Source organism: Protobothrops mucrosquamatus, unplaced genomic scaffold (genome assembly GCF_001527695.2).
Source record: "Protobothrops mucrosquamatus isolate PMUCROS unplaced genomic scaffold, P.Mucros_1.0 scaffold_52, whole genome shotgun sequence".
Classification (NCBI taxonomy): domain Eukaryota; kingdom Metazoa; phylum Chordata; class Lepidosauria; order Squamata; family Viperidae; genus Protobothrops; species Protobothrops mucrosquamatus.
The window spans coordinates 232,497-253,938 of record NW_015386128.1 but is presented as its reverse complement, the minus strand read 5'-3'; the positions used below and the strand labels follow the sequence as shown (position 1 = coordinate 253,938).

General features: G+C 41.5%; 1 protein-coding gene across 1 annotated transcript in view; it reads left to right on the top strand.

Moving 5' to 3' along the window:
- The window catches only part of XYLT2 (xylosyltransferase 2), a 49,437-nt gene that overhangs the window by 23,751 nt on the left and 4,244 nt on the right, over nt 1-21,442 (top strand). The window contains exons 2-10 of the mRNA XM_015811788.1: nt 2,463-2,937; nt 6,742-6,917; nt 9,149-9,351; nt 10,646-10,726; nt 11,849-12,065; nt 15,139-15,315; nt 16,626-16,888; nt 17,876-18,071; nt 20,334-20,667. Of these exons, the coding sequence (XP_015667274.1) occupies nt 2,463-2,937; nt 6,742-6,917; nt 9,149-9,351; nt 10,646-10,726; nt 11,849-12,065; nt 15,139-15,315; nt 16,626-16,888; nt 17,876-18,071; nt 20,334-20,667 (2,122 nt within the window). The remainder of the gene's footprint in view (nt 1-2,462; nt 2,938-6,741; nt 6,918-9,148; nt 9,352-10,645; nt 10,727-11,848; nt 12,066-15,138; nt 15,316-16,625; nt 16,889-17,875; nt 18,072-20,333; nt 20,668-21,442) is intronic.

Sequence of the window (21,442 nt, the reverse complement as noted above, 5' to 3'; positions counted from 1 at the left end):
TCAGACTTAGTCTTATTGGGTACAAGGGACTTCAGGAAACCCAATCAAGTGGATTATCCATCATCATGCTGAGAAATGGCGTTCAGGTAAGACCAACGCCCCTTCCATTTATGCAGAGAATATAAATTTCATCAAATCAACAAAGTAAAGTTGCTTTGAGAAAGAGAGAGAGACAGTTAGTGTGGTGGTTAAATACACTAGATGGGGAGCAGGGAAACCTGACTTCTGGTCCTGCATGAAACAGTGACTTTGGACCACTCACTGTCACTCAACCTGGGAAAAAGACACAGTATTGGCAAGAAAACTGCACAGACTTTCCACACAGTCATCACAAATCAGGGTAAATTTGAAGGACCATAATAATAAGAAAGCCAATTGCACGTGGTTGGAAAAGGCAAATCTATGCTATGAATTGGTGTCAATTCCCAATTAAATTGAACGGTATTCATTGAACCTATAAATTGATAAACCCATCAATTTATTTCATGAATGTACTTTTGAGACTCAGTTTAGGCTTTTATAACAGGATATTGAAAAAAAGAGAAACAGTTTGTCTAGAGATTCTAGTAGAGCAAAGGATGGAAAATCAACACTGCACAAAACGGGCTCTGTGCTTTCAGCCTCTGAAAAAACTTTGATGAAAATTGTCAGGACACATAATTTTGAATGGATGTATTATTGGAAAGAGATGTGTTCTGTTTGTCATCCTTAGTCCATCTCATCCACATAGTCTTTTTGCTCTAATGCCCCTCTTATTGTTCACTGAGAAGATGTCCTCACAGCACAGCCTCCATCTTGGTGCCAACCAACTGCTGAGGCAGGCTGAAGCAGGATCAAGGTGATCCATCAGAAACATGCTGTTTTCTATGGAAAGTGAAAAAAATACTCATATGTTAACCTTCTGCTGTACATGAGAAGTAGCCATCAGAAGCTCCAATTGGACCACTGTAGCATGGCCTCTCTTAGGTGGAGGACACTGAACAGTTATACTGTGGCTGCCTGATGGACTGACACTTCATCGGCACAGCCTGTTTCTGGCTTTGTTAAGTCTTTTGTTTCACTCACATGGGAATTCCCTTCTTATGGAAGACAATCCCATGTCTACCAAGAGGTCAAGATTCTCATCAGCACCCAAATCTTTGCAGGGAGGAGGAAGAAAGGAAAGTTGGGCGACGAAGGGAGGTGGAGAGAAGCTCTCTGGTAGCACCTAGCAAAGGGAAAGGGTTGGATTCTAGCCAAGAGGTTTATCACCTTGCCAATGATTTCACCTTCCTCTTATTTGGAAAGAGATAGAAAAGATTTGGAGTCCTTGTGGTAGATGCCTTTTAATGGGAATTGGTAAGTTGAAAGATGGCAGTGAAGAAGGACGATGACCAGCAGAGAATGTGCTCACGTGGGCAGAGACAATTTCCACTCCTGTGCAAGTGAGGAATTAAAAAAAAGGGGGGGTGGGCTCCATACAGAAGAATTAATTGCTTCCCAGGCAACAATGCTACTTGAGTCAACCTTGACGACAACCCTTGTTAAAGCCACATGCTCTTATCCTCTCTCAACATTTTTGTATGTAGATGAGCCCTTCCATTCTGAAATGTCAAAACTGACATGGTTCAGCAGATAGGCACTTAAGCTTGATGGTTTTTATTCAGGTTTTGGACTGATAGTTATCTTCTCAGGGATATGTAGTTCAGGAAGATAGAACACATTTATAAATCATATGTTCTAGAATCCTTTGTGTGGTATAAGTGCTATTGCTATTGCTATATTCAGCTGAATGGAACTTGTTTTGGACGGAACACGCAAAGCATCTGGTTGTAGCCCGTAAGTCCCTCATTCATGCAAGAAACTCACATTTTTCTAAATCTGAACAAAATTGTGATTGATTTACATCAAAATGCACTGCATTTTTATCGTTTTCACTATAAACCCACTTTTGTCCTTCATATCGTCCTTTATTTGCATAGCCCAGGGCCACACAGTCTTTCTGCCTCATTTTACTTAATGTAAAATGGGGATAACAGTCGCCTACCTTAGAGAGCAATTGCAGACCTGCAACGCCAGTCGTGAGCTGTCTGTTCATGTCGTGAATAGCTAAGTATGTACTGCATTTATTCATGGCTGAAGGGGGGATTTTAAAGTGGACTTCTCCAGCCATAGTGGCTGATAGTAGATGCAAATGCTATATTTTTTTAATCCTGGGTTGTTCTACGGACACGATTAACAAATTCATATTGGTGCCCATTACTATTATTTTTCCTGTTCCATTGTCTGTACTAAACAGGATGCATTATGCATGAGGTATGTGAAACTTTCAAAATGAATATTTATCTAGAAAAATAAAACGTTGCTTGAAAACACACAACAGAGTAGCTAAGTGAACTGCCTTCAAGCTAATTCTTTCTCCATCCTGTCTGTTTTGTGTTTGTGTATCTCTCCTTCTCTCTCTCTCTTGGATGGAACCGGAGCAGATTCAGCAAAGGAAGCCCCAGCTTCTTGAAAACAGTGATGGGTCAAAGGATTCAGATAGCTCTGCAGGGCGGCGAGGCAGCTTGAACAGGAAGCACGAAAGGTGGAAGAATCGTCTGGATAATCCTGGCGTGCTGGTTGCCAAAGTGGTGAGGGCGGTCACAGTGAAGCAGGAACTGAGCCTCCAGCTGCCAGTCTACTTGGATGCGTCCAGTCGAAGGAACCAGACGCAGCTTAGAAGGGATGCCCAACTGGCCATGTTCCAGCACGGAGACACCGGCAGTGTGGAAGGGGCCCCGCAGCCTACGGAGAACAACTTCACTCCCAAGTGTGAAATCACAGGCAAAGATGCGCTGTCTGCATTAGCCAGAGCTAGCAGTAAGCAGTGTCAGCAGGAGATCGCCAATGTGGTGTGCCTGCACCAAGCTGGAAACCTGATGCCACGGTCAGTACCCCGGCAGTGCCAGCTCTCAGGTGAGAATGGAAGAACCTTTGTGGAATTGTTCCCTATGAACTGAGTGGGAGTGTGCGACCCTTGTATCAGGACAGGGGTGATTATCCTTTGCATATGCACAATTTAGGAGTGCAGCTGCCCCTTGGCTTAGGCCCATTTACCAACACCTGAGTCGTTCCTCTTGGGAGGCCAACCCACAGTCCTGTCCCAGCCTTGCTGATTGGGAACCTTCACCTCCTCCTGCCCAGGCCTTGGAGTGCAGACCTCCTGCATTCAGAACATCTGCTATGTCACGCAGCTGTGGCCACCAACATAATAACCTGTGACAGACTCCTTGATCAAAGGAGGCACAGACTGTCCAATTAAGGCTGTTCTGTTGACTAAATGAATCTTACTTGTAATGAGGTTGGTTGCTCCACCGATATTATTTCAGCGTTTCAGAGATTGCCAGCTAGCCAAGTGGGGAGAAAAGGGAAAAGGGGGTAGTCTGAATGCCGCAAGACTTTTAATCAGGAAAGCCTATCTTTCTGGGGAAAGTACAGGTAGTCCTCAATTTACAACTATTCATTTAGTGGCTGTTCAAATTTACACTAAAAAAGTGACTCATGACTGTTTTTGACACTTATAACCATTGCAACATCCCCACAATCATGTAATCAAAATTCAGACCCTTGGCAACTGACTCATATTTATGAGGGTTGCGGTATCCCGGGGTCATGTGATCACCTTTTGTGATCTGCTAACAAGCAAAGTCAATGAGGAAGCCAGATTCACTTAACAACTGTGTTAGTAACTTAACTGTGGTGATTCACTTAACAACTGTGGATAAAAAAGGTTGTAAAATGGGGCAAAACACACTTAACAACTACCTTGCTTAACAACAGAAATTGTTGGGCTTAATTGTGGTCATAAGCCGAGGATTGCCTGTAGTGGTATGTGGAGAAAAGGCAGTGATGAGATGGCTTACGACAGAGTTATATTCTTACACACACACACACACACACTCCTGCTGTCTCTGCCGCCTCATCTAGCATCCTTCTGAAAAAAGGGACAGACAGATCCTAAGGAATTGCTTGCAGAGGAATTTGAAATTAGCTTGAAAATTTTCCACCTCTACTAGGATGTCAGTAATCCCCAAGATGTGCGACCAAGACAAATCAGAATGGCTTTGTGCAACATGATTTCCTTTTCCCGCTTTTTTCTAGTATGTGGCAATTGCTGTGAGACATTCCTGTTCTCAGACCTCTTGCTGAACTTAAGGGTGAACATTCCTGTTCCTTAAGGCCCAATATCTGCAAAGAGATAAGGGCCCAACTCCCCAAATTCTATCATTAAAAATTGAAGGCAGAACTCTAAACGTTATTCTTGGCAAAAATAAAATTAAAATGTAGCAAAGTGACAACCTCTGAATCCAGAAAGTTACTGTAAATCTTGGACATATCTCAACAATCAATCTTGGCCTCATCCTGGGTTCTGAGTTTCATGAGGCCCGTGCATTTTTGAACCCATATTTGCAAATATGTGTGGACTAGGGTAGCAGCAGAGTTGAATCTGGAGGGTGAGAAATGGGAGTTCTTAAACCCAGAAGAAGAAACAATTCTCTGTCTCCCCCATCTAGACCAACCCGAATAGCAGCACTTGGCAGTAGCTCCAAGGCGAATAGAATAGAATAGAATAGAATAGAATAGAATAGAATAGAACTGAACTGAACTGAACTGAACTGAACTGAACTGAACTGAACTTTTTATTGACCAAATATGATAGGACACACAAGGAATTTGTCTCCGGTGCATAAGCTCACAGTGTACAAGTAATAGGTCATAGGACATATTCATAGTTACAATCAATCATAAGTTACAAACAATAATTGATAAATCATAAGAAACCAATAGGAGAAGGTAGCAGGTAAGATGAAAAGATGAGAAATGAGACAGTGCTGTGGGAATTAAGTGTTCAGCAGAGCGATGGCACGGGGGGAAGAAACTATCTTTACGTCTGGTTGTTTTGGCATGCAATGCTCTATAGCAGGGATTCCCAACTCCTGGTCCATGGACCAGTACCGGGCCACAGAATGCCAGCAACCGGGCCACACAAACAAGCAAAGCCCCATCCGTGGGATGCAGGCCGCACACAAAACCACACACCCTCCGGTCCGCGGAAAAACCTTTCTCCACGGAACCGGTCCCTGGTGCCCAAAAGGTTGGGGACCTCTGCTCTATAGCAGCGACCTGAGGGGAGAAGTAGAAGCCCTAGCACCACTGTTGCCACTCAAAAAGGCTGCCTCACCCTGTTCCCCAAGGGGCAATTGCCCCTGCAGTCCAGCACTCCCCAGGAATGGCCACATGCCACTTACCTTCGGGCAGTGTTTCTTTCTGTTGACAGGCCTGTACGGCCTACCCAAGGCTGTTCCAGGTCGCACAAGGTCTTAGTTATTGAAGTGGCTTTGGAGAATGCTCTGCAACCTCTGCAGCTTCTGAAAACTGCACCAAAACTGCACATGATTTTTGGAGGCTCCAGAGTTGCGCAAGAACCTGTCCCTCTCGTACAACTTCTGGAGGGTCCAAGGGTTGCATGAGAGCACATCACATTCTGGCACAACCTCCGAAAATTGCACAAGAACAGGATGTGCTTTCAAGAGTAGTTACTGTCAGGTGTTGGTGGACACTGGTGTGTCATCCAAAACGACTTGGCGTGTCACATTTGACACACGTTTCATAAATTCACCATCACTGGCATGCCTGGCAAACACAAATGTAAAAAGATATGGGAGACAAGGAATGAAATAAATTAAATTAAATGCATTCTGTATAAATTAAATGCATTTTACCTTCTGGTAAATGTCTGACTGAGGAAATCAGTCTTCTGCTATGACAGTTGAGTCAAAAAAAAGTATAATTATAAAGTATAATTAAAAAAAAACTTTATGAAGAACAAAGGAAATGTAAGCCTGCTTTTTTAACTGTATGCAGTTGAAACATTCTGTGGCAAAAGAGATAAAAATAGAGAGCTGCTAAAAATAAAGATGGGAATCGCCCATAAAAAGCTGTCACGGCAGATATAAAACTGGGAGAGATCCAAGGTGTAGTAAGGGCTCTGCTGCTCAAAGAGCCCAGGGTATAATAACTGGCTTGCACAGATACAGTAATCCTCAGAAACAGGACAGTAGTTATCATAGACAAAGACTGTGACAAGCATATACTTTACAGTAAATCAAAGATCCAATCACAGATTCTTGGCAAAAACTTTCACCTATACCTTAGAGACAAATTGAGTTCTTTGTTTCCCTGGAGTTCCCCAGTTGGAACATTTAATGAGGGTCTCAGGAGCATTCTTTCCTTTTAGCTCCTTCTGGCCTTGCTATGCTCTTCCCTTCTCCTTTTGTTTTTCCATTTCTATTTTTTTAAAAAGGGCCTTTTTACTCAAATAGGAAAGGTATTAGGAGCAATATTTTCTGGACTTCGTGAGCAAGAGCCTGTCACCCTCAGGAAGATCCTGCTTGGCCACCTGGAGTGATGGGGCTATCCTCATACTAGTTAGATAGAGATGAGAACCATACTAGTTAGATAGAGATGGTGCATTGAGAACATGGCCTTTGCTCACCTCTCTTAAGATTTCTAGCACAGCACAAGCTTTCCAGCAGCTGCAAATTGGATCAAAATAGGAAGTCGCCATTAGTGCTGTTGTTCCTTATTGTGTGTGTGGATCAGGAGAAGTTTGGCTTGTAATCTAAAGATCACTTGGCCTAAGGAGCTTATTCAGTGGCTCCCCTCTTTTTCCATTCAGACCATGCTGATCCTAGATGTGATCCCTTTCAATCTCTGCAGGGAAGGTTAGTCCTGTGATCCAATGGGATGAGAGCAAAATGGTCCGGGCCTCCATGGACAAGCCAGTTCGAATTGCATACATGCTTGTGGTTCATGGGAGAGCCATTCGCCAGCTGAAGCGCCTCATAAAGGCTGTGTATCACCAGCAGCATTTCTTCTACATACATGTGGACAAGGTAAGGCATGTGACATTTAAGAGGGGATTGATGGCATGAAATGAGCCACGGGTCCACAGATCTCTTGACAAAGCATCTATTTCTCAGCTTCTATCCTCTGCTATACTAGATATGGAGATCTCATTTCCTGTGTATATGCACTGTAGACAATACAAAAGAAGAGGTGATAATTTGCTTACTCACATCCTTCCTACATGCGGTTTAGATTTTATTATGAATAAATGAATGGTTGGATAAAGCAGACCTCATGGGTCTACTCTCTTCTGGAAAGACAGACACAAAAGTCCCAAACTATCTGCCACAAACAGGGTGGGTTGGCACTGAGAATATCCAGGGGCAGCTGATGTCCACTTTACCCCGTAATGTCTTCTTGCAACTAGCCAAAATCAGACTGAAAATTTTGATACTGTCTATTTTACTGGGTGTCCTATTGCACTGAGATCCTTGCAAACCTCTTTTAAAACAGAAAACCGAATGGACCCTGGTTCCAAAAAGAAAATTTTCTTTTATAATGTATCCTGAAGAGGCAACGTGGATCATTCCTTTTTATTTTTCTTTATTCAATATTTGATTAAAACCAGAAGCTACAGTCTTCATTTTGGGTCCTTGAGGGAGTTAGTAAAATTCCTCAATGGCAGGTAGTCCTTGTGGGTGAAACCAACTTTCATGATTGGTGTTGTGTTTTGTCTTCATCCACACTCCAGCTGCTTTGTTCCCTATGTTGTCTAGAAACCCCCAGAAATCTGTTGCAAAAGTCAATGGAAAAATGCTCAATCATATGAACAAAATAATCTATCTCTGTGGTGTTGGGCATTTCTATTTCAAGGCATCCCAAAGGATGTTTTTTAACCCTAACCTGTTCTTATGTGTATATATTTTGCATTGATTCCCTAGAATTTTTCATCAGCCTTCTACTCTATAATAATATGATAGTTCAAATGCTGGTTAACCACATGGGCAAAATCTTCTAAGACATCTTGTGGTGCATGTTGAGATAAAACCCCAGTTTAAATATACAAGTTTAGAGCAAGGCATGCGTTAAAATAACAAGGTCCAGAGTTTTGGATGAATACAGTTTCCTGATTTGCTTCCTGCTAATCACTGTTTGGTTGGGACACAAGGAAAAACCTTTGGGGAAAGCAAGACAAATCCTAAGATTTAATGCATAATCAGTGGGAGTCTTGCACTTTAGTTGGTTTAGAGTACCAGTATTTACCATGCTGTTCAAGTTAATTAGGTTAATTAACCTAATTAATTAGGTTAATTTCAGTGGAAGGGCTGCAGAACTTGAAAGGGTAAAGCAGAGATGAGGACAGTGTAGGAAGCAGCTGTTTGCATAGTTAGCAGAACAATACCTCTGAAGCAAAGGATAAATATAAAGTCTTGTGTCAATTATTAGAAATTCTATCTTGTTCTAGTAGATGTGGGGTTTTGTTTTGGAGTTCTTTTTTTGGTTTTTTTTACAAAATATAGATATTATCAATGTATTGCTAACTTTATTTTTAATGTGAAAGCCGAACATCTGAGGGTCAACCTATTCTCCAAAGCGCTTGAAGGGAGGGCAAGAAGCAACGGATGGAAATTAATCAAGGAGAGAAGCAACCTAGAACTAAGGAGATATTTCCTGACAGTTAGAACAATTAATCAGTGGAACAATTTGCTTCCAGAAGTTGTAGGTGCTCTAACACTGGAGGTTTTTAAGAAGAGACTGGACAACCATTTGTCTGAAATGGTATAGGGTTTCCTGCTTGAACAGGGGGTTGGACTAGAAGACCTCCAAGGTCCCTTTCAACTCTGTTTTTCTGTATCTTGTAAATGAAAGCTGACATGCGAAACTTCTGTCAAAGCCAGCATTTCTGTATTTATTTCCACCCATCCATCCATTTGTAAGTGGCTTCAATAACTCAGGTAACTCTAGGCAACTTACATAAATAGGATTAAAACAACTATCAGAATAACAAAAGGATAAGAAGCAAAAACTCCAGACTTTATACATATTATACCTGGGGAATAATAGGTTCAATAACAATAAAATAAACTACAATACCAGGGAGGTAAGTCTCTGTGCCGCACCCCAGGATTTGCTGGGGCTTCTTTACATGCTTGCACTACCACTACTGTCACCAGACCTCCTCCTGGGAAAGAAGGGGCCAAAGGGAGATGTGGTGATCCTCATGGTATCCTAAGCCCTGGCATTCAGTTTCCTCTCCCTGTTCCCATCTCCCTTGCAGCGTTCTACGTACCTGAACCGTGAAGTGATGGAGCTGGCCCAGCATTATCCTAACATCCTGGTTACCCCCTGGCGCATGGTCACGATCTGGGGTGGGGCCAGCTTGCTGAAGATGTACCTGCGCAGCATGAAGGACCTGCTGGAGGTGACAGACTGGGCCTGGGACTATTTCATCAATTTGAGTGCCACCGACTACCCTACCAGGTCAGTCTTTAGGAAAAGGAAAGGTCTAGCAGGCAGCAGAGGGTTCTGCTGCTGACCTATGAGCATTGAGGTCATACGAGACAAGCTGGGATGATTTGAATGGAAAGCATCAGGGTTCTCCTTCTTCCCACCCCCAATTTAATGCAGAAATGCAGGTAGGAAAACGGGGGATTTCAGAGCACATAAAAGGCCATAGCATATGAGAAGTTTTGGTGTTGAGTGGCTTGGGTTAGAACTGAAGAACCTTCTTGGATGAGGAGTGAAATGTTTTCAAAGAAAAAAAAAACAAGAAAGTCCATTTGCCTTTTGGAAAAGGACCTTTGGGACAATCATGACTTGGATGATGGAAAATCTCCATAGATACGAGACATGGTTTGGTCCTGGTTTTTGCCAAAGCCTCTCAATAACTAGATAACTGTTGTTTGAAAGATACAGGAGACAAGGAAAATGACTATTAAATAGGAAGGTTGGGAAACACATTGGATGCGGTTAATTGGAAATCTACATAGATGAGAACATATTAATTCTGCTCTGTTTGCATCTGTTCTCTGCCTGCTCTTCCTCTTTCCCTTTTGCTTTCTTGTCTTCGAGCTCAGTCTTAATCTGATTCTCCTCAGAGTAGGACAGTCCCTTCAGAAACACTTTTAGAAGCAGTTGGGGATAGAAGCTCTGCCATCCTACTAGGAAGGTTTCACACATTTAGAGGACACCCAGATTGGAAAGATGGCCTTAAAGCTTAGGCTTTTTTACTCTGTATTTCATGTGTGCAAATTCTCCTTTCCCAAAAAACTGTTCTGTGACCTCTAAAACAATTCCTCTTTAAATAAATTTGTTCTAGTATTTGTCTATCCAGGAACAAATTCCTGTCCCTGATAAAGCGTTTGGTGCTGAATTTCCTATTCTATTGTTGAAAAGATTTAGTAATGATTTTATTACAGTCTTATCTGTGTGCAAGTGTATAAACAAGATTCTTTGTACAATGGGAACCCTGACAAAGTAGAATTTCCAATAGAGTATGGGTACAGTTTTATAACTGGTCTACCTTCAGAGCTTCAATAAATGTGTATATATTGGAACTCCATTCTTCCTCTCTCCTGATCATGACTAAAGTTTGAAGGTGTATTGGACTAATTATCACATGGCCCATCTGGCCAAAGCATTGGCGAAGAATTATGGTTTTTGTAATCCAAAACATTTGGATGTACATCAGGTTGCCTTTCCCAGAAAGCTTACCAGTCTCCTGTCAGTTTTCTGCTTATTCTAATTCTTTCTTTTGATTTGCTGCCCCCTGCAGGACCAATGAGGAGCTGGTGACATTTCTAACAAAATATCGGGACAAGAATTTTTTGAAGTCTCATGGACGAGATAATGCTAGGTAATTCAGAGAGCTTTGACATTGGGGAACAGATTAAAAATGGCAAAAAAGCCCAAAAGCCCAGATAAATTGCTGTTGGACAGAGAGCATTCTTGGCCCCAGTTGTAAATACACTGCCTAGTTCACCTGGCAACTGCTGTTTTCTCTCTTCAGACCCAGATAGAGTTTCTAATATTCATTATACTATCTTTTAGTTGTCTATTGTTCTTTGAATATTTATGAACTTTTAAAATGCATAGAAGCCTTTTCCCACTGCTGTTAATCTTGTTTTCATTTTATCCTGTGCGGCTGTTTTTATCTTCTGTTTAGATTTTATGACTTAATAATTTTTAGATGTTCTTGTCTTTTAACATATTTTTTTGCCAGCTAGAGATTTGCTGCTATTAAGTACTACCTATAAAAAGAGAGAGGAAAAGAATAGCTAAACAAATGAATGGTTAAAAAGATGCCATTGGTTGCAGTCATGATCACTTTCCTGTGGTATGGCAAGTTCATGGCACTTGAGTAGATTCTGTTGCTTTATTCATCTGAGCCTGAATATAATTGAAACCTATATCTGAAATCCATTTACAAATAATAAGCATTTTTCTTTGTTGTCTTTTTGGTTTTTTTGTTGAATCGTGTCTTCAAAAAGAGCTCCGAAAAGTGTTCAAAAAAGTGAAAAGCTTTGGAGCTATTTTTGATTACAGGCTCCGATTTAGAGGAGTCTGTTTTTGTTGGGTCAAAAATCATATGTTCACTTTGTAGTTTCTACTCCCAGTAATTATCAAAAAACGATCTTTCAGCATCTTCCACAACTCTCTTCATTTGCTCCTTAAATGCTGTAAAAAAAAAAAAAAAGCTCCTGTAACGTGTAATGTTGGCAGAATCATGACAGCTTTTGAAGCCTCCAAAGGATAATCAGACCAAACTGAAATCTTGCAAAAATCCCAGTTTCCAAAATTGATGCTGGAACATCTAAAGGCTGTGAATCGATATGATTATGCCGATTGCCTGGAACTCTCAGATTATAGAATCCAAAGTTTTCAAAGTGCAGTGTTCTAGAACTCTTCTTGTTCAAAACTTAATTCCTAAAATTCCATGTTGCTTCCTAGTGAATCTGAGGCATTCATCTCCGCATAGGTTCATCAAGAAGCAGGGCCTAGACAGACTTTTCCATGAATGCGACTCGCATATGTGGCGACTGGGTGAACGGCAGATCCCAGAGGGTATCGTGGTAGATGGTGGCTCAGATTGGTTTGCCCTAACGCGCACTTTTGTGGAATATGTGGTGTACACCAGCGATCAATTGGTCTCCCAGCTGCAACAGTTCTACACATACACACTTCTCCCAGCAGAGGTAGGTTAATCAGCTTTAGAGGCTTCAGGTTGATTGTGGTGAATGGGTAGTTGTTGTTTTTTTATGAGATGGAAGCTTTGTACAGCCAATACAGCCGATAACAGGCTGAGTACTAAGCTGCCCTGTAAGTGTTATTATCCTACTTTATGTAAGTAAGGAAATAAATCAGGCTTTTAATAGCATTCCTTCCCTGCTTCCCAAGTCTCCATTTTCTAAGTCTTACTATGTTTAACTGAGATAAATGCATACACTTCTGCTGCCTCTGTTTACTTTCTTAGTTGATTGTACCTCTCTTTGGACTGGAATCTAGTCTCTCATATTTTGCAAATTCTGATATTACTTAAGTAATAATCCTTTTTAAGAAAAAAATATTGCTTAACTAGAAGAAAAGGAACAGCCTGGCATATAAAGCAGAACCAAATCTTGCATACTCCAAGTAATTTTGAGCTCTAGTAGATGCAATTTGGTATTGATCAGGGGTCTTCAAACTTGGCCCTTTTATGACTTGTGGACTTCAACTCCCAGAATTCCTCAGCCAGCATGCCTGGCTGAGGAATTCTGGGAGTTGAAGTCCACAAGTCATAAAAGGGCCAAGTTTGAAGACCACTGTTATTGATGAAGGATTAAAGAGATCTGCTCTTTTTCCAGATGTGTTAAGGTATAACAAATACTGGTGAAGGAGGATCTTTCTAACTACAGTAGCTTGATATTTCTTTGCACCTGCTTTGCACAGGTGCCAGTAGTGAATGCTGTGGGGAAATAGATGTCCATGTTGTGACTGCTCCCATGTCAATACCCTGATGGAGTTAATAAGGGGAAATTCCTAAGAGGTGTTTGAAGGATAGAAAGCAGATTTGTTTTTGTTTTTTAAGATATTGACTTTCATACGTGCAGTTGAGAAAATAAATTGGGTTTTTATATGCTCGCACATGCTTCCCCCTTAACTTTTCTAATGAATGAAGAAACTATCCATGATGGAGCTAAATTTTTTCTTTTCTTTTTTAATTTTTGTACCTTTACATTGCATAGAAGGACATAAGTACATAAAATCAATATTTATTTATAACTTAGTGCAGAAGGCAGTGAAATACATGAGGTGGACTTTACAGGTATCTTAAATTTTCTCTGTTCACATTTAGTCTTCAGATAAGAAACTTAATTTCTTTCTTCATTTTCATAACAAAGTTCTAAGTCAGTGGCCCCCAACATTTTGGGCACCAGAGACCGGTTCCATGGAAAGAAGTTTTTCTGCGGATCGGAGGGGGCGTGGTTTTACGTGCTGCCCGGATCCCACGGATGAGGCTTTGCTTGTTTGCACGGCTCAATTTCTGGCATACCACAGCCCGGTGCCAGTCCTAAGTGTAATATACCCGCAAAATAATTTTCACATAATAGATAGTCTTGACTTGTGATCACAATTGTGGCTAAAATTTCAGTCATAGGTCATTGCAGTCATGAGTTGAGGCACCCATATGACCAGACCTGATTTTTCAACAGTTTTTATGGCAGTCATTAAACGAATCTCTTGAGTCTGAATCACACAGTCATTAAGTAGTGAATGGAAGATTATCAAAGAGAGATCCAACCTAGAATTAGGGAGAAATCTCTTGACAGTGAGAACAATTAATGGGTGGAATAACTTGTGGGTGCTCCATCACTGGAGGTTTTAAAGAAGAGATTGGGCAACCATTTGTACAGAATAATATAGTGTTCCCTGCTCGAGCAGGTGGTTGGACTAGAAGACCTGCAAGGTTCCTTCTGTAAGTTCTGTAAATGAAATGGTTGCTAAAAAAACCAAAAAACATCGTCCATGCCAGAACATTGCAACTCATGGTCACATGACCATGGGACACTGCAGTCAGTCATAAAATAGAAGCTGATTGCCAAGCACCTGAAATGCAACCGGGGTGGAGGGGAGCATGATATTTTATGATGGCCAGAAGAGCTTTACATAAAGCATCCTTTCTAAGGCCGTTGTAACTTTAAGCACTCATTAAACAACCATTTGCAAGTCAAGGACTATCTGTAACTGCAAAGTTGAGTAACAGCAGTGGGGACAGGGAAGCTCCTTTTCAGAGGTCTTCTGATGTTCAGCAAAGACTCCTCAGATGAGAATCTCTTACTTGGAATCAAGTGAGATGCCCATAATATCAGTAGCACAGTTCCAAGTGCTTTGAAAGAGGCTGGTTTTAGAAACAATGGCTTCCCCAAGAATATCAGTATCAGGCTGAAATGTTAACTTTTCTGTTAGTTGATTGCTAACCTAGATGCTTGGGATACTTGAAAAGAGGGCGTGTTTGAGGAGCCCTGGTGGTGCAGTGGTTAGTGTGCAGTATTGCAGGCAAACTCTTCCCACTGCCAGGAATTTGATCCTGACTGGCTCAAGGTTGACTCAGCCTTCCATCCTTCCGAGGTCGGTAAAATGAGGACCCAAGTTGTTGGGGGCAATATGCTGACTCTGTAAACTGCTTAGAGAGGGCTGTGAAGCACTAAGAGGCGGTTTATAAGTGCTAGTGCTAGTATGCAGATTTAGGGATATTAAGAACTATCCTTTCTCAGTCTCAGTATTCTGCAAACACAAATGTACGATCTGCCAGTTGTAGGCTGTTCTTATCTTCAAAGGATTCCTACACCAGACTTTATAACTGCAGAAGGTGAGGCATGAGATCCAGATAGATCGTTCCTTGAGGAGATTGCCGATAATATCATTGTCCTGTTATTCTGGCCACTCTCTGACAGTTTTCAACCTCTTGCAAAGTGAATACAGTAAAAAGTCAAGGCAAACATCTGCTAACTGATTGAGAAATCAGGCTAGGTGGCAGCTGGCTGGCTCGCTGGTTGAATGACTTGTTGCAACAAAATAATAATAATAATTCGATCGCCTCCCTTTGAGGTTCCTTCTGCAGCATGTGGCTTTTCTTTCAGAGTGAGAAAGGGTTTTTCAGAAGGTGGAGTCCTGCCCTTCAAATAAAGTTCTAAGTTTAGAATGAGTGCCTTGTGGGCATGAGAAGCATGGTAATCTCTGCCTTGGTGGAGCCAAATTTCTCACGATGCTTCTCCTCCTCTCCTACAGTCCTTTTTCCACACTGTCTTGGAGAACAGCCATGCCTGTGAGACCTTGGTAGACAACAACCTCCGGGTGACAAACTGGAACCGCAAGCTGGGCTGCAAGTGCCAATATAAGCACATTGTTGATTGGTGCGGATGTTCCCCAAATGACTTCAAACCACAGGACTTCTTGAGACTGCAGGTACCCCAGACATTTCCATTTTCGGCATAATGTAACTTTATTTCTGCCCTCAGGAAGTTACTCATCCTTCTCTGTTTCATTTGCACAAACCGTAGTAGCTCAGTGCAGGCAAAATAGCAGAACAATAACAAGAATATGCCCTTCAGTCAAACTCAAATTCATCCACACAGTTTTCACGGCAGCAGTATAGAAATCATTTGCCATTCCTTCCTTCAGGATGTGTTTTTCTGACTTTCCAATCTAACTCACACCCTGGAATACCTTGATACTCTCCCATCATCAAAATACCAGCCAGTTTCAATTCTACTTCATTTTGAACCTCAGGCAAGGTCAGCCAGGTTGGGTTACCCACTTCCTCTTTGCTGAGCAACAATTTTAGCTTCTTGGGTCCGCCCCGACTGTAACGTGGAATAAGATGTTGCTTTTAGCCTTTTCTTTTATTTTTACATAGCTAGCATTTGACAGTGAATTCTTTTGCACCGGGATGAAATCAAGAGATTGTTTTCATTCTGGTGGTCCTCCTCCCCCTCTCCTCCTTAAAAGCAAATAAAATGCAATAAGTATTTGGCAGTATTTTCAATATTAAACAAAATCAAGAACACAAGGGCCTCACCTCAAACTGGCAAGAGGGAAGTTTAAAAGTAATGTTAGAATGTATTACTTCACAGAAAGAGTAGTGGAAGCTTGGAATCAACTTCCAGCAGAGGTGGCAGGCCAATCATCAATAACTGAATTTAAACACGTGTGAGATAAACACATATCCATCATTTGACAAAAATTAAAATAATAAAGAATAGTAAATTAATTAATTAATTAAAAAGAAAACAAAAAACAAACCCAAAGGGCAGACTCAATACACCAGTAGGTCTTTTCCTGCTGTCAATTTTCTATGTTCCTAAGTTAAGAGTAAAAAAACCAAAGACCAAAATAATTATCATAATATGGATTTCATCCATATATACTTTTTCTTCTCCTGAGGTTTTATATATCAATGGTTTATAATTAATAACCATGTTTATTATTATCAAAGATTTATTGGCCCTTGCAAAAATAAGTTAATTTTCAAAATGGTGGCTAATTCATTTTCATATACAAGTATGTGGGGTTTGGGAGCTTCTGTTAATTTCCAGGATTTTGCGAGAGATATTTTAGAACAATTATTATATTGGAAAGTTTTAGATTCCAAGTGCACACTGCTTTCTGGTAAGTTTCTGTTTTTAGTGTTACAGATTTAGCTCTGAATCATGTTGTGAAACTTTTCCCTCTGTTTCTCTCTCTGTCCCATTTTCCAAATGTTTTTTTCTTTTCAGCAACTCTCCAGACCTACATTTTTTGCCAGGAAGTTTGAGTCAACCATCAACCAGGAGGTGCTGGAAATCTTGGACACTCATCTCTATGGTAACTACCCAGCTAACACGCCAGCCCTCAAGGCCTATTGGGAGAGTGTCTATGACCATGTGGATGGGCTGAGTGGGTTCAGCGACGTCATCCTGACTGTGTACACATCCTTCTCCAGGCTGGGGCTACAGAAAATGATCTCTGCAACAATCCAGAAAAAAGACAGGCCATGCAGGTAGCGCAAGCATGTGACAGAGCCTGGGGTTGCTTTGAGGTGGGAGAGCTTGGTCTGGATTTCTGGCACATCGGTCATTTGTCCTGAAGGGAAAAGGCATGTCCTATCCTGCTTAAAAGTTCACTACCTGGTCCTTTGGATCTCCCTTCTTGCCAGAGGGATGGGATACTTTACCTTTGGAGAAAGACTTAAATCTCATGGGATTTAGGTTTTACAAACAGGCAATCCAAGTTTTGCTTCTAGTATCTGTCTGTAGAGATTGCTGTCATTTGGGATATCTAAAATGGGTTGATGGACTTACTGGCATAAAACAACTTTACTTTTTCAGTGGATTGGATGCTCAAAGTAAGTAGTCATCAGAATTTTCAATTAGGATCAGGACAACTCAGGTTCAAATCCATATTCAGTTATGGAAGCTCACTGAATGACTTTGGCTGAGTGATTCACTATGCATCTTACTGAGGAAGTGAATTGTTGTATGGATAACCTTGGAAGAGGAACCATGATGGATATCACCTTCAGCTCATGAAAAAAAGACAAGATCAAATTAATAAAACAGTATTATTCCAATAGGTCTCCTTGGTCTTGAAATAGTCTATAGATGGTTCATAGATGTAGAAGTATCTACATCTATCATGTCGGTTTTGAGAACTGATATTTTAGACTGGCTAAAAAACTAAGACCTCAGTGGAAAATAAACCCATTGAACTCATTGGAACTCAGAACATTTTGTTGTGAATTTCAAATTTGGAAATTGGTGGGTTGATTCTCACTTCTACTTTCAGATGGGCCATAGTAAGCAACTTCTCTACCTGACTCAGTTTTTCCATCTGCAATATGAAGGATAATAATAATGAACTTTTCATATGAAAAGTTATGCATATGAAATATTCTGACTATTTGTAAGTGCTATTCAGGGTTGTTATTACTATTGCTATTACTACTGCTATGATTAATATTATTGTAATTGTTATCATATTTCTCTAGGTTTGAGCCACAGGGTTTTCCATCCAGTGTCCACTTGTATTTTTATGATGACCATTTCCAGGGCTACTTGGTGACTCAGGAAGTTCAGAATTCTGCAACTCAACAGATGGAGTCTCTAGAAATATGGATGATGCCCCGTGGGACTCTCAAATTAGCCGCTAATGGCAAGTCAGCCAACCGTTTGCAGAATCTTGAGGTGGGATTCCTGTTTAGCTATTCTGTTGTTCTCTCCTGGTTCTTATTAATTCAAATGCTCTCTCTGCTTCAACCAATGTATTCACCTCCCCCCCCCCACACACACACACATTTTATCAATATGCAGCTGACATCAGAAGATGCAATAATTAATTCAGCTTCTTGAAGGAAAACATGGTAGTCAGCGACTGTGGATGGACTTGACAAGCACCGTCTCAACAATATATAACAATTTCACTTGAAGTGCATTTCTGTTTTATGAGAAGTCCTTGCTTCAATATTTTGCAGCTTCCTCCAACAATTCTGTCTGTTCCTGACTGTGACATTCAGTAGGCCAGCAAGTGGAGACAGAGATTAGTCTTTATTCCCTGAGCTGTATGAAGCTTATGAAAAGTATGAGGCAAAGAAAAGATGACCTCCTCCATTCAAAACAAGGTCATCGAAGAATACTTGGGCAAGAAAAGAATTCTGTGGTTGAGAATGTGATCTGTGAAGAAAAGCCCAAAAGCAAGACTGTAGGAATTGAATATGACTGAAGTAGCCTTCTCTGCAGTCACAGAACTTCACTTTTTTTCATGATTCTGTCCTATGTGGCTGTGAGGTGCTATGATATAATTAATAGGGTGGTATGATGTGTGAGGGAGCGCAGTGCCTTAGCGGTTAAAAACACTGAGCTTGTCTGCTGGAAAGCTGACAGCCTGGGTTCAAGACCCAAGTGCTGCAGGATGAGGTGAGCTCCCGTTTCTTGCCCCAGCTCCTGCCCGCCTAGCAGTTTGAAAGCATGCAAATGCGAGTAGCTAAATACCTCAGTGGGAAGGCAACAGCGTTCCATGCACCTTGGTGTATAGCAGGGGTAAGCAACCTTGGCTCTTTTATGACTCATGGACTTCAACTCCCAGAATTCCTGGGAGTTGAAGTCCACGAGTCATAAAAGAGCCAAGGTTGCCTACCCCTGGTGCAGGGGTAGGCAACCTCGGCTCTTTTATGACTCGTGGACTTCAACTCCCAGAATTCCTGAGTCAGCTATGCTGACTCAGGAATTCTGGGAATTGAAGTCCACGAGTCATAAAAGAGCCGAGGTTGCCTACCCCTGCGGCCTGGTGTATAGTCATGCTGGCCACATGAACACAGAAATGTCTTCAGATAATGTTGGCTCCCTCGGCTAAGATAGGGAGATGAGCACTGCCCCCTAGAGTCAAACATGACTGGAAAGGGGAAGACTTTGCCTTTGTGATGTGTGAATCTTTCCATCCAGATGGGTCATCTTGAGAAGAATGGTGTCAACCCAGACTGTGTTTTCTGAATAGTGCTGCCCATGTATATGATATGAACTCTCTTGTGGGTCACTGAACGAGGAAAGCCTTAGACAAGGCAAATTCTAAATCTTTTTCTCTGCGGATATGCCGGCAGAAAAAAGGTTTTTTTTCTAACAGCATTTGAAATAGAAATGCTTATGGCATTTGGATGGAAACTAATCAAGGAGAGAAGCAACCTAGAACTAAGGAGAAACTTCCTGACAGTTAGAACAATTAACCAGTGGAACAACCTGCCTCCACAAGCGGTGAATGCTCCAACACTGGAGGTTTTTAAGAAGAGACTGGACAGCCATTTGTCTGAAATGGTATAGGGTTTCCTGCCTGAGCAGGGGGTTGGACCAGATGACCTCCAAGGTCCCTTCCAACTTGATGATGATGATGGATGATGATGATGATGATGATGTATTCTATCTTTGTGTAGGAATACAGCTGGTCCTCGACTTAAAAACTGTTCGTTTAGTGACCGTTCGAAGTTGCAACAGCACTGAAAAAAGTGACTTCTGACTTTTTCACACTTAACGATTGTTACAGCATCTCCATGGTCATATGATCAAAATTCAGACACTTGGCAACCGATTCATACTTATGACGGTTGCAGTGTTCCTAGGTTCATGTGATCACCTTTTGCAACCTTCTGACAAGTGAAGTCAATGGGGAAGCCAGATTAACCCCACAGCCATGCTACTAACTTAACAACTGCAATGATTCAGTTAACAATTGTGGTAAAATGGGGCAAAACTCCCTTAATAACTGTCTCACTTAGCAAGGGAAATTTTGGGCTCAATTGTGGTCGTAGGTCGAGGACCACCTGTATTTTTTTTTCCATGTGCTTACTCGATGAAACGTTCTAAATGTTTCTTGCCTATTGAAGAGCATCCTGTCCGTGCTGTGGGTGGGTGTTCTTCCCCATTACAAACACCTCTTTTCTGTCCCTTCCTTCTTAACAGGTAGGTACTGAGTGGGACCCCAAAGAGAGGATCTTCCGCAATTTTGGTGGCCTGATTGGGCCTTTCGACGAACCAGTGGCCATGCAGAAATGGGCACGGGGACCCAACCTCACGGCCACCGTCGTTTGGATTGACCCCACCTACATCATCGCCACGTCCTATGATATCACAGTAGATGCAGATGCAGAGTACACACAGTACAAACCGCCTCTCAGTCGGCCCCTTCGCCCAGGTGCTTGGACCATCCGCCTTTTCCATTTCTGGGAGCCCTTGGGAGAGAGCCAGTTCCTGGTGGTCCCCCAGACCTTCAATCACAAGCAGCCTCTCCGGAAAGGTAAGGGGGCTAAACTGGGAGTGCCTGGAAACAAATAAGGAGCGTGAACTCAGGAGAAGATTTCAGCTAACAAAAGGGATCTCTACCTTTACACGTGTGCTTGTGTATGTCTGTGTATGAATTAGAGGGAGATCCCATTTTTCTTGTACGTGTAGCTCCCTCGGAACAGTTAAAAAGAGTTGCCGTGTGACAAGATGGGCAGCAAATAAATTTAATAAATAAAAAATAAATAAACGATTAAGGCTTATGCATAATGGAATGTGTTGAAAAGAAAAACCAAAGGCAGACAAACAGAAGTGACAATAAAGGCAGGTACAACAGTTAAATGTATCGAGCATTATGTAGTCTGCCTGGGAAACAAGCATCTTCCAAAATAAGAAGGCCTTGAACAGACAATGAGCAGAGAAGGTACCAATTCTGTGAGACACGGTCCCCTAGTTAATGTGATGTCAGTCAGAAGGCCCTTCTTGTTCCACTAATCATACTTCCATTATGGGACACACAGAAGGGCTTCTCCATCAGAGGACACTGTATGGATAAAGTATTATGGGAATGGTGCCTCAAATCAATAGATGCTTTGAGACGGAAGTATCCAGACTTTTCTTGGCTTGTGTATAGACAAATTCAAGAGAGATGGCGAATTGATAAAAAAACTGCTTCTTTTATGGAAAATGGGAACTTTTTGAAACAAGTAAGGGATGATACTAAAGGACATATTAGAAGGATATATAATGTTTTACTAGAATTGGACTCAGAAACTGAGTTAGTTAAAGAT